This window comes from Hyalella azteca, unplaced genomic scaffold (genome assembly GCF_000764305.2).
Source record: "Hyalella azteca isolate HAZT.00-mixed unplaced genomic scaffold, Hazt_2.0.2 contig5164, whole genome shotgun sequence".
Lineage (NCBI taxonomy): Eukaryota > Metazoa > Arthropoda > Malacostraca > Amphipoda > Hyalellidae > Hyalella > Hyalella azteca.
Genome location: NW_025935363.1, coordinates 13365 through 25670, shown reverse-complemented (window position 1 = coordinate 25670; position 12306 = coordinate 13365). Strand labels below are relative to the sequence as shown.

At 42.7% G+C, this 12306-nt stretch overlaps 1 protein-coding gene across 1 annotated transcript in view; it reads right to left on the bottom strand.

Moving 5' to 3' along the window:
- LOC108664891 overlaps nt 1-12066 on the bottom strand; it is a 42514-nt gene extending 30448 nt beyond the window's left edge. The window contains exon 1 of the mRNA XM_047880310.1: nt 11530-12066. Coding sequence (XP_047736266.1) covers nt 11530-11697 — 168 coding nt within the window. The 5' untranslated portion in view covers nt 11698-12066. The remainder of the gene's footprint in view (nt 1-11529) is intronic.
- Between the last annotated feature and the right edge of the window lie 240 nt (nt 12067-12306).

Genomic DNA, 12306 nt, shown 5'->3' with positions numbered 1-12306 from the left:
CCCTACACCACAGCTGTTCCCAACACCTGGTCGTCGTATGACCCTTAATTACCCCCCCCCTTGCCCCCCTAGTGGGGGTTGACCCTCTAAAGTCAACATATAACTTACAACCGTCGTAAGACTTATATACGACCATCGTAAGACTTGCGGTAGGATTTACGACCTTATTGGATTTAATCGAAATTAGCGACATAAATAAATGGATTGGTGGTGGCATACACGGTACCGTGACACCGCGTCCCACACGGTACCGTGATACCGCGGCACACACGGTACCGTCACACCGCGTCACACACGGTACCGTGATGCAGGATTACGACACTAGACTGCGGTCATTACCGTGCCGTGAAAACCATGACAATTAAGGGAGGATAGAGATGTCGTGTGCAGCCCTGACCTGTCGTGGGGCACGACAGGGGGCACCCTCCCCTTTCGCCCCTCTCACCTTTCCCCCCCTCGCCGTAACCCCCACGGCCCCCCCACGACCCCTTGCCGTAAATCTCGCCCGAGGTGAGATATTGGGCGGCGATTTGGCCCACGAGAGGCGCGCCTGTGCAAGGATTTGATGGGCCAAGAGGAGTGTATAGGGCCCCCTTACTGGATCATTGGCCCCCCGCCCCCCTCACGAGAACCATTGAGAACCTGACATGCACCCTCCCCTCCCTCCCAAACAATATCGCACATGTCAGGTGCTTACATGTCCACAAATCGTACACTCACAGGAATAAGTGACACTTTGTTCAAATATCGATACCCTTTATGCCAGAGTGTGGGTCATCCTGACCCGGGGTCTATACTTTCAAAATTCTTTAAATAAAGGTAAGTAATTATGCTCTATTTTCTTGTCTATGATTGGTGGATTTTGCTTGAAAGGCCGTCAATAATTGGCTGATGAGCTTACGATCTCTTAACTTTTTTTGAAAATATAGGCCATGGTATTAGGGAGTATATACCAGTGATTCGTTTGCTCTCAGTGCTCGTGCAATCGGTAAGAAAGTATAACAATTTGGACAATACTACCCATTTCTTTTTCTGGGTGAATAGGTGAAGCAGAAAACCACATCGTTTGTTATCGTCCAGATTTACAGCGCAGCGCTCAGTCCACAAAAGGAAGCTGGCGCAGATACCGGGACTGCGATAGCGTGTCCAGAACTGGGGTGGAAGTACCTCATTCTGGGGGATTTATTACTTTTTTGGAGAGGAGTGGGGGGGGGGGGGGGGGTGGGTTTGACCCCTGCCCCCTACACCACAGCTGTTCCCAACACCTGGTCGTCGTATGACCCTTAATTACCCCCCCCCTTGCCCCCCTAGTGGGGGTTGACCCTCTAAAGTCAACATATAACTTACAACCGTCGTAAGACTTATATACGACCATCGTAAGACTTGCGGTAGGATTTACGACCTTATTGGATTTAATCGAAATTAGCGACATAAATAAATGGATTGGTGGTGGCATACACGGTACCGTGACACCGCGTCCCACACGGTACCGTGATACCGCGGCACACACGGTACCGTCACACCGCGTCACACACGGTACCGTGATGCAGGATTACGACACTAGACTGCGGTCATTACCGTGCCGTGAAAACCATGACAATTAAGGGAGGATAGAGATGTCGTGTGCAGCCCTGACCTGTCGTGGGGCACGACAGGGGGCACCCTCCCCTTTCGCCCCTCTCACCTTTCCCCCCCTCGCCGTAACCCCCACGGCCCCCCCACGACCCCTTGCCGTAAATCTCGCCCGAGGTGAGATATTGGGCGGCGATTTGGCCCACGAGAGGCGCGCCTGTGCAAGGATTTGATGGGCCAAGAGGAGTGTATAGGGCCCCCTTACTGGATCATTGGCCCCCCGCCCCCCTCACGAGAACCATTGAGAACCTGACATGCACCCTCCCCTCCCTCCCAAACAATATCACACATGGCTGATGCTTACATGTCCACAGAGCATACACTCACAAAAATAAGTGACACTTTGTCCCAATATCGATACCCTTTATACCAGAGTGTGGGTCATCACTCTCTAAGTAAACGTAAGTACTTACGCTCTATTTTCTTGTCTATGATTGGTGGATTTTGCTTGAAAGGCCGTCAATGATTGGCGATGAACTTACGATCTCTTAACTTTTTTTAAAAGTATAGGACCAGGGGCCGTACTTTCAACATTCTCTAAGTAAACGTAAGTACTTACGCTCTATTTTCTTGTCTATGATTGGTGGATTTTGCTTGAAAGGCCGTCAATGATTGGCTGATGAACTTACGATTTAATAGAAGAATGGGTAATAGATGAATTAGTAATAGAAGAATGGGTAATAGAAAATGGGTAATAGAAGAATGGGTAATAGAAGAATTGGTAATAGAAGAATAGGTAATAGAAGAATGGGTAATATAAGAATAGGTAATAGAAGAATGGGTAATTAATAGAAGATTGGGCAATAGATGAATATTCAAATGGATCACATTTGAATATATCGAATGCATTCCAAGAAAATTCAATACTACGTCATCAGAGCGAAGCAAATGCCAAAGCTGTCAATTTTGATTCAGCTTGCATCACCGCAGCCGAGACTACAACAGATACACCAACAGATATACAAACAAATATTTTTACAGACAATTACGATCGTTAATTCAAATTATGATGATTGGCGAGATTTGTCGTAAACGCCACCAGACTCACAGTTGGTGTTAGCAAACGTACCAACTGACGACGTCGTAAGTCGTTCGTATACCCGTCATACCTGTACCCATGAGAAATTCCTCATTTCTCACCGTATATTTGTACATAGATTCCAGGTTTCCTTCATTTATTCCATTTTACTGATTTCATTTGTAGAATAAGTACGTATTCAAAGTCAGCGATTCCGTAGCTGGCCTCGAAGTAGTCATCGCGACTCAGTAGTATCGCGTGAGACTCAGTATCAAAAATAATTCTCTTAGAAATTCATGATTGATAATCAATTAAGTACCAAGTGTTCTTTACTCAGATAGTGCAGTGTATTTATATTGTACCCGCAAAGGTCACTACCATTAAACCTTAAAATTAAGTCTATTTCTAATTTTCACAAGCAATTAAACGTCTTGAGCTATTCTGTCTATTTTCCTCGTCCAACTTCCCACGCCTTTAATTTATGTCCACTAATTTCAACAATAATTCTTCCTTCAAAAAGTGTTCAACCACACTGGGCAGTAAAACAGATTGGTAGATTATTGATAAATCTATCTCGGTTATCTGTTGTCAATATTTAGATATTTTATCAGCGTTAAATTTGACTATTCTTAACATAAATCCATTTCTTCAACCGTATCCAGTTATCCCGATCCAGCGATTGGCCTGCTTTTCTTCTATATTTCTTACGTCACCCTTTCGTCAACCTGTTTTCCCAACGGATCACTTGCTACGGTCCTTGGATAATTGAAACAATTTGCATTTAATTCAGCTGGATGTTCCGGCAGACAAAACGGATAATTTCGAACTTTTGAAAGGCAATGTAATCTTCATCCCAAGATATAGCTCTCCATCTGAACAAACTTTAATGCCCTTCATAACTTTGTTAGTTAAACTTAAAATAAAAGTTCTCAGAATTGTTTCTGTGCCTTAACTTCCTCGATTGTGTGAAAACATCACAATCCGTCGTACTTTTAAACGTCGTACCTTTACCCGTCATACCTTTGCCCATCCTACCTTTACCCGTCGTACCTCTACCCATCGTACCTCTACCCATCGTACCTCTACCCATCGTACCTCTACCCATCGTACCTCTACCCATCGTACCTCTACCCATCGTACCTTTACCCTTCCTACTTTTATCCGCCGTATCTTTATCCGCCGTACCCATAACCGTCGTACCTTTACCCGTATCCGCCGTATCCGTACCCGGCGCCCCGGGCGGCGCACGTATAAGGGCAGCGGCAGCACACCGGGCCCGCACATCTGTTATGTTACGGGCACCGTAACGTGCCCACCGTAAGTCTGATGCGGGGGGAAACCTTACAGCCGTAATGCGGGGGATGAAATATTCATGTGTGTGGGGAAAAAATATAAAAGTTTAGGGGAAAATAACGTGATATGGGGTGAGGTTGATGGGTGCGGTGACGGTTGCTTGGGTGGCCGGGGTGAAGGACAGGGTAGGGTGGGGTGATGGTGGGGTTAGATTCTGGTGGGTGATGGGTTAGAATAACCGGAGTGGGGAGGGAAGATGGGTTGAATCCCGGGACGCTATATCCCTACCAGCTTAATTCATCAGTCCCATTCAACCAGGTTGATTAACCCAAATCAAGCCGTGTCAATTCAACTGCTTTGCTCGACTCAACCCGATTCAACCCAACGGTTGATGAACCAACCTTCCTCATCATGCTGCACCACACGCATGCCACTCATGACGCTGCACCACACGCATGCCACTCATCATGCTGCACCACACGCATGCCACTCATCATGCTGCACCACACTATTTGGGGAAAAAACTGCAGCATTTGGGGAAGAAACTGGGCCTTAAATTACCCCATTCATCACCCACGAACTGTGAAAAATGTATGTGTCATATTGTCCAAATAGTGATTCGCTTCTTTACACCACAGCACGAGCACTGAGAGCGGACGTAGCACTGATACGTCATTTTGCCGTACAAAACTGGGTCAGGATTACCCACACAAAGGAAACGAAGTGTATCGATATTTGGACACAGTTTCTCAAGTTTTTCTGAGTGACATGGGCTGAAAGTTCAGGACAAAGGAAACTCAGTTTGCGTTGAGATCGTCGCTCGGTCGGCCATCTGTTGAGGGGCATTCAACAGGAGAATATCTGTTCAACAGGACACTGTTGATTTTAAGACTGTTCCTTCTGTTCAACAGACGTAGGAACGCAGTCCCTTTAAGACTGTTCCTTCTAAACAGGGCGTTCAACAGACGCGGGATGACCTCGGCTATTCCAACAGAGCCGTTATCGCTGTTCAATAGAATGGCAACAGCGGTTAAAACATCGCATAATTCGGACCACTTGTGTCTTAAAGGTTCTACTTGAATGCGTCGTGAACTGAGCGAACCTTACGACCACTGTAAAAAAATTGCGAATTTTATGGAAATTTACGAAGATCGCAAAAACTTTTGGCCATCGTAAAAGCTCTCGATTACTGAAGGAACTTTATGCCGCAATAAAAAATTTCGATTTCCGTATAAATTTTCGACCTCCTTAAAACTTACAATCGGAGTAAAAACTTTTTTAGTGTCAAAAAATCTTTTATATTATCGTGAAAACTTTCTCGCACGGTTAATATTCACTATTCACGCTAACTAACGATTAACACGAGAACTCACGATCACCGTATAAGACAAAGATCGTTGTAAAAAATTCCATTTCAGTAATAACTTTCGCCTGCTGTAAATTTTTCGCCCACCGTAAAAAATTTCGATCACTGTAAGGATTTAAGATTTCCGCAGAATTTTGACCTTCGTAAAAACTTATGATCACCGTAAAAACTTGTGATCCACGTAAAAATTTGCTATCACCATAAAAACTTACGATCGCAATAAATCTTACATCATTGTAAACCTACAATTACCGTAAAAAATTACGAATTTCGATCACCGTAAAAACAAAAACTTAGAATAACCGTAAAAACTTCCAGTCACCGAAATAACTTACAATTGTCATACAAATTTTCGATCGCCACAAAAATTACTCTCCAATTACTCAATAGAACTTGAGTTACTATATACCTAGCTGCAGATAACACATTGTTTCTTTTAATTCAACGATAACTTACGCAATAAAACATACGTAAAAGATCGAGTTGCAATTACCACTTACATCTTTCAGTCACTAAGTGGAGGACTTAGTGGCAGTAATTAACAAGTTTTTGGTCACTACAAGAATAGGTCACTTGAACCGGGTGACTAGTGAAGGTGAGTGCTGCTGTGCAGTGCAGTGATGACGGAGCTGGTGGCAGCCACTGCTGAGGGCGCTGGCACTGCTGAAGGCACAACTGAGGGAGCTGATGGCAGCCACTGCTGAGGGCGCTAATGGCAGCCACTGCTGGAGTCGTTGCCACTACTGGATACGGTGGCACTGCCAGGGGCGCTGCTGCAGGGGGCGCTGGCACAACAAAGGCGTCGGTGCAGCGCAGGTCGCCAGCCTTGGGACGCGTGTCAAGTTCCTCAACAACTCATAGCTTCATTAAGAGATCATTACTGAACCCTGATATTCTTACTGGAGTTCATATATTATTACTGTACCTACTTCAAAATACTAGTGCCTAATATTTCAGGTGAAAGTTATTTCAAGAGTTTGAACAAATCTAATTATGGCGCAAAAGTTAGTTTCTTTAGATTAAAAATTAATCGCCGTCCCGATATCGACATTCAATAATTTTAGATGTTCATTACGAAAAAATTTCACATTATTTAATTACGCATGCGCTCTTTAAGAGGAAGGTCTTCAGATAGAAATCCATACTAGAAAATATAATCATTAATTACTTTATTTTTCTATAATTGTATAATTAGGATTTATTTTTACCGATAATAGCGGCACAAGCGCGTCCAATCTTCCAAAATTTCCTCACAAAGACACAAACAAAGAAGATTTAGTTCGAATTTAGTAAACTTTAATACGTGGAAGTTATTAGGCGGATCAATATAGGACTCTTTGGTCAAGTTTCTGGAAATTAAGTAGTAATTTGATGTGGTGACGAGAGTGATGCCAGCGGGGGAGTAATTGATCGCTGGCCATGAGACATTTCAGCATCACGCATCACCACATGACATCACATTTTGTTATAAGTCATCACATTGTCATCACATTATCATCACAGTGTCATCACATTGTCGTCACATCTTCATCACATTGTCATCTCATTGTCTTCACATTGTCATCACATTACCATCAGTGTCATTACATTGTCGTCACAGCGTAATCACAACAATAAACATGAATGACATCACATCGGCTCATCACCTCACGCGGCAGTTCAGAATACATTCAACTCTATATCACACAAAACATCAATATATTAATCATAAATATAATTTACATTAAATTCTTCAAAAGCCACTGCGATGTCGTAAGGTTCATTATAAACCAGCAATCATGTAGACCCAGTGGCGGTATTCTCATCCTAGTAGTATCATATTTACACCATCATTTAAACAATGCTCTTACATTTTCTTTACAATTCTTTTAGGAATGTCAAGCTCAAGAGAAAATATTCGCTTTCCAGGAACATAAAAAATAAATAATAATTGACAGCAGAGAGAAATTTGTTGCAGAAGTATAAACGCTTGTTTTTTTTTTTTTTNCCAGCAATCATATAGACCCAGTGGCGGTATTCTCATCCTAGTAGTATAATATTTACACCATCATTTAAAGAAAGTTTTTACATCTTTTTTACAATTCTTTTAGGAATGTCAAGCTTAAGAAAAAATATTCGCTTACCAGGAATATAAAAAATAAATAATAATTAACAGCAGAGAGAAATTTGATGCAGAAGCATGAACGCTTTTTTTTTGGTACGTATCCGCCGCGCCACTATAATCTCGGAGCACAAAGATAAGGTTACATCAAATCACACGGGTAAGGTTACATTATGGCTGTTATAGAGCATCAAATACTATAGGTCTAACCATGAACAACTGTATGTGTTATTCACCGCGACAATCAACACAGAAGTCCTTGAATCCCGTATGATTTGTGTTGATTTTTCACACGGCGGGGGAAGGCGAGGTGATGATTGTTGTGACGTGATGATTGTTGTGACGTGATGATTGTTGTGACGTGATGATTGTTGTGACGCAAATATTCTCGAAAAAAAGAAGGCTTACAGTATTTTCCCACATTTCAGCCATGCACTCCATTATAATGTTCTCCATTATGCGCATGACGCGCATTCGCCGTCGATTTCTTAACATCTTTAATCGTATTATTTTAATGTCTTCATTTTTTAACGTCTTTTATTATATTTTTTACCTTCGTTGATTTCTTAACATCTTTTATGGTATTTTTTAATGTCGCCGATTTCTTAACATCTTTTATGGTATTTTTTTAATGTCGTCGATTTCTTAACATCTTTTATCGCACAAACGCGCACAAGTGAAATGCGCGTCGCAGTCTGGCGCGACGACGAAAAGATTTCACGGCTGAAAAAGAAACTTCGTGAATTGCCGACTCGTTCATTGAATTATAAGCGGCGTGTGCACTCAGAGCAATGAGCGAGGCTTTGTCCAAATTGAGAAGCTATTTTTTGTCTTTGTGTGTGTCATCCTGACCCAATTGGGCCCGGCAAAAGGGCGTATCAGTGCTACATCCGCTCTCTGCTCGTGGTGTGGGTAAGATAGTGTCACTGTTTGGAGAACATGATTCATAATTTTTTTAGAGTGGACAACGAAGAGTGGCCTACGAAGAGTGGCCAAAGAGTTGCCATCGAAAAATGGCCATCGAATACGAATAGTGGTTAACAAATGGTTGCCAATGAAGAGTGGACAAAGAAGAGCGGGCAACGAAGAGTGGCCTACGAAGAGTGGGCGAAAAGCGACCAAAAAGTTGCCAACGAAAAATGGCCATCGAATACGAATAGTGGACAACAAATAGTTGCCAATGAAGAGTGGACAAAGAAGAGTGGGCAACAAAGAGTGGATACAGAAGAGTGGGCAACAAAGAGTGGCCAACGAAAATTTGACAGCGAAGAGTAGCCATGGTTGTGAAGCGTTCTGCGGACACGACGTTAGCGGTGACTTACGTTATCGCTCGCCACTTTCACTAAACCCGCCATGTCGGCAGCTCGACACTCGCACGTGTACGAAGAAGTTCAGTGCTACGGGGAAAGAAAGCGAATTAGGTACTTAGACCAGCTTTTGGTACTTACGACCCGATTTTGGTACTTACGACCCGCTTTTTGTACTAACGTACTTTTGGTACACTGGTACTTACGACCCGCTTTAGGTACTTAATTACGACCCACTTTTGATACTTACGACCCGCTTTTGGTACTTACGACCAAATTTTTCGTGAAAAATGCGGGTCATATAATGAAGGGAGCTCGTAAGTACCAGAAGCGGGACGTAAGTACCATTTTGAAAACGAAATTTTACAGCGAGTTGAACTAAGTTTCACCTCAGAGCAGGATCGTGAAACAATGGCTGTCTCCGAGTTCTCACGCCCGGGATGACCGAAAGCGCAATCCAGCAAGGTTTTGTAAGAGCATTGCGCAGGTATTGCCTGGGAATCTGCCGGGTATTGCGTCGCCAGGAAGAAGCTCCGCTCATTAAGACTTCGACGAGGTAGACTTGAGAACTGAAACAGGCGTCAATGAAGCCTTTGTGGTTGCAGAACGTGGAATTCTCCACTTAAATAGGTGAACAGAAATGACGTCGCAGAATGTATTGAAATGAAATATATTTAGTATTGCTCGTGCTGAAGACTTTCTGCATTGAAACATACAAGCAATGTTGATCCCCTAGACATTCAGGTGCGAACATTCAACATTTTTTGCACTAGGGGGTTCGACGATCTACTGGAGTTCAAGCAGGTGGTAGCTACCGTAGGTCTGGTATGAAGGTTCAAATTAAATATGATATCGGCTCAATATTGACCTCATGAAAACTTTGCCAAAATTTGTTAGGTGAACAACATAAGACTTCAAAAACGACCATAACACGCAGGACGCTAAGAGCGACCATAACCCATAACACGCAGGACCCTAAGAGCGACCATAACCTGATAGACCCTCGTAGCGATCGGGCGCTCTTGAGCAATGCAATCTTAATTGAGCCCCGGCAAGCCCTTTGAACCCTAAAGGGCTGAAAAAAACTCGCCCCACCGGATCCAGTGAGCGTGGATCACAGGGAGCGCGGGACCGGATTGCATCAGTTATGCCCTCAAGAGGGAAACTTAATCCAATAGAAAACGAAACGCAGCCAAGCAGTGAAAACGCAAGCTTTCTTTTTGACGCGGTTACAGGAAAATTCTGCCAGGTTACAACGTAGCGCTCGACCGTGACAACTTTTTGGCAGAGATCGCACTGAGCGACGTAGAAGTCCGAGTGTGGATTCCTGCGGGGATTAATGCGTGGATTTATTGGTGGATTAATGCGTAGATTCATTGGTGGATTAATGAGTGTATTCATTGGTGGATTAATGCATGATTTATTGGTGGATTAATGCGTGGATTCATCGGTGGATTAATGCGTGGATTTATTGCTGGATTAATGCGTGGATTCATTGGTATATTAATGAGTGGTTTACTTCTTGAATTATATACTGTATGGATAACAGCGTGGTTTCCTGGGTGGATTTTAACACGGATTGCAGCGTTGAGTTTTAGGACATTTTTGCACACATTTCACTCATTAAGCAACGCTTACATTCCCATCTTAACCCACAAATGTGATGTGGATAAGCGTGTCATGTCAGCGCCGCGTCAGCAGCCATTTCGACAGCCTCGGCCACTCACTCAAGTTCTCATTAAATTAACAATCGTTAACCCAAACCAAGGACTGAAGGAGACTAATTAGTTAGCTTGCCTACACAGCAACCACAACCGCGAACGAAACTTCGTAACCGGTGCCAAAATCGCGATTTTTTTATATTTCGGCGTTAAACTTCGTGTGCTTTCTCTATCGGTTTTAGCCGTTGTTTTCGATAAACTCTAGTCGTTGAAATGGAAATCAGTGTCAGGCGGAACGTCCAAATTATATTTTATTTTCGGTCCATAATTGAATCCCCGTTGAAATAATTATAATATTAATATATAATTGAATGTAATATATATTAAATTCAATTGTATATTATATCTATTAATAACATATATAACATATAATTGCATTATTATAATAATTATGTTAACAAATTATTAGCTCCTTTCGCTTTAGGTTAATTACCTTCGGCGGGTTATTGAGTGCTATAGTGCCAGCTTAATTACCTGTTGTAGTGGCAGGTTAATCAACAACTATATCGTCAGGTAAATCAACTGAAATCTTGGCAAGTTAGATAACAGCTATAGGTAACGACTATAGACCTCTTGAAGGTAGGTTGTGTGTAGTGGGGGTGTATCACGTGTATGAAACCAGCAATTCGGGAATATATGTATGTAGAGTATAATAAGTTATAAAAAAATACAATATTCAATACTATAATAATCGAAAGCAACCTAATTATCCTAATAATCATAAGGTAGTGTTTACGCCCTCAGGTACAGCTCATATGGCGCCAGTTTCAATAATAGGTATGAGTCCATAACTCTCAGCCAATCACTGACGACTCATCTAGCTAAATCCACCAATCACAGACGAGAAATTGGCCGCTACGTGTACTTCTGTAATCTGTAAGCAGGGTAGAGTTTTAGGGATGTTGGTTCAGATATCCAAGTACCATCCAACTGGTGGCTTGGAGCTTACTTCGTTTGCAAACATCAGTCTAGAGATGGAGAGAGCTATTCTAGGATCTAGGGAGAATCTGGGCATGTGTACAAATTCGCCCTTCCTTGACTTAAGTTTGGATGGTACGGTTCCAGAAGACAGGAAGCCTAGCAGTACTCACCTGCAAGTTAGTGAAGAGGTGAGTGCAGTTGAAGTCAGCCAGGGCTGGATGTACTCCTACCACTATGTTCTGGTAGCGTCCATGGTCGTCCAACCATACTCGGCTACCACCAACCATCATCAAAACACACTCCACCAGAACTACAAGGATGAGTAACCAATTCCTCATCGTTAAATGTATTCAACTTTACGCCACAAGCATTGGATAATTCAAGGCGGCAGAGCGCACGAAGAAAAACTAACGACGTAATTAGTGCAGCTACCGTTAGTCTCTTGCTCCGTCAGCAACAAATCGAATTTAGTTTCGTCTTGCACTCGGTAGTTCAAGAACCATCGTTAGTCTTGCACTCAGGACTTGAAGAACGATTAAACTAAGTTTAAGTGTGTTACGTGAGAGTTAAAGTGAAGTTTTACTTTATAATCCTAATGTTTAAACATCACCAACGCCTAACAGGTGGTTACTGGGTTTTGCAGCAATAGTACGTGTTAAGACGTCAACGCCTTGACTGGAGCACGCGATATCACAACCTCCCTCACCGGCCACTGCACAGCAACTAACCGCCTTTCTTGGGCCTTGGCTTCTTGCACGCCGGATAGTCAGAGGAAACAACCGCACCGCAAGATTCAGGATTACCTCGTAGTTCAGCTCCTATAACAGGATTATTTGATGCATATCTATGAGTTTAGAAACTGTATTTTGATAAGGAAAATACATAAAAACGAGTTCCTTAAGATCAAATATAAGCACAATACTTTCTGTGTATAATTTGCTTTAATA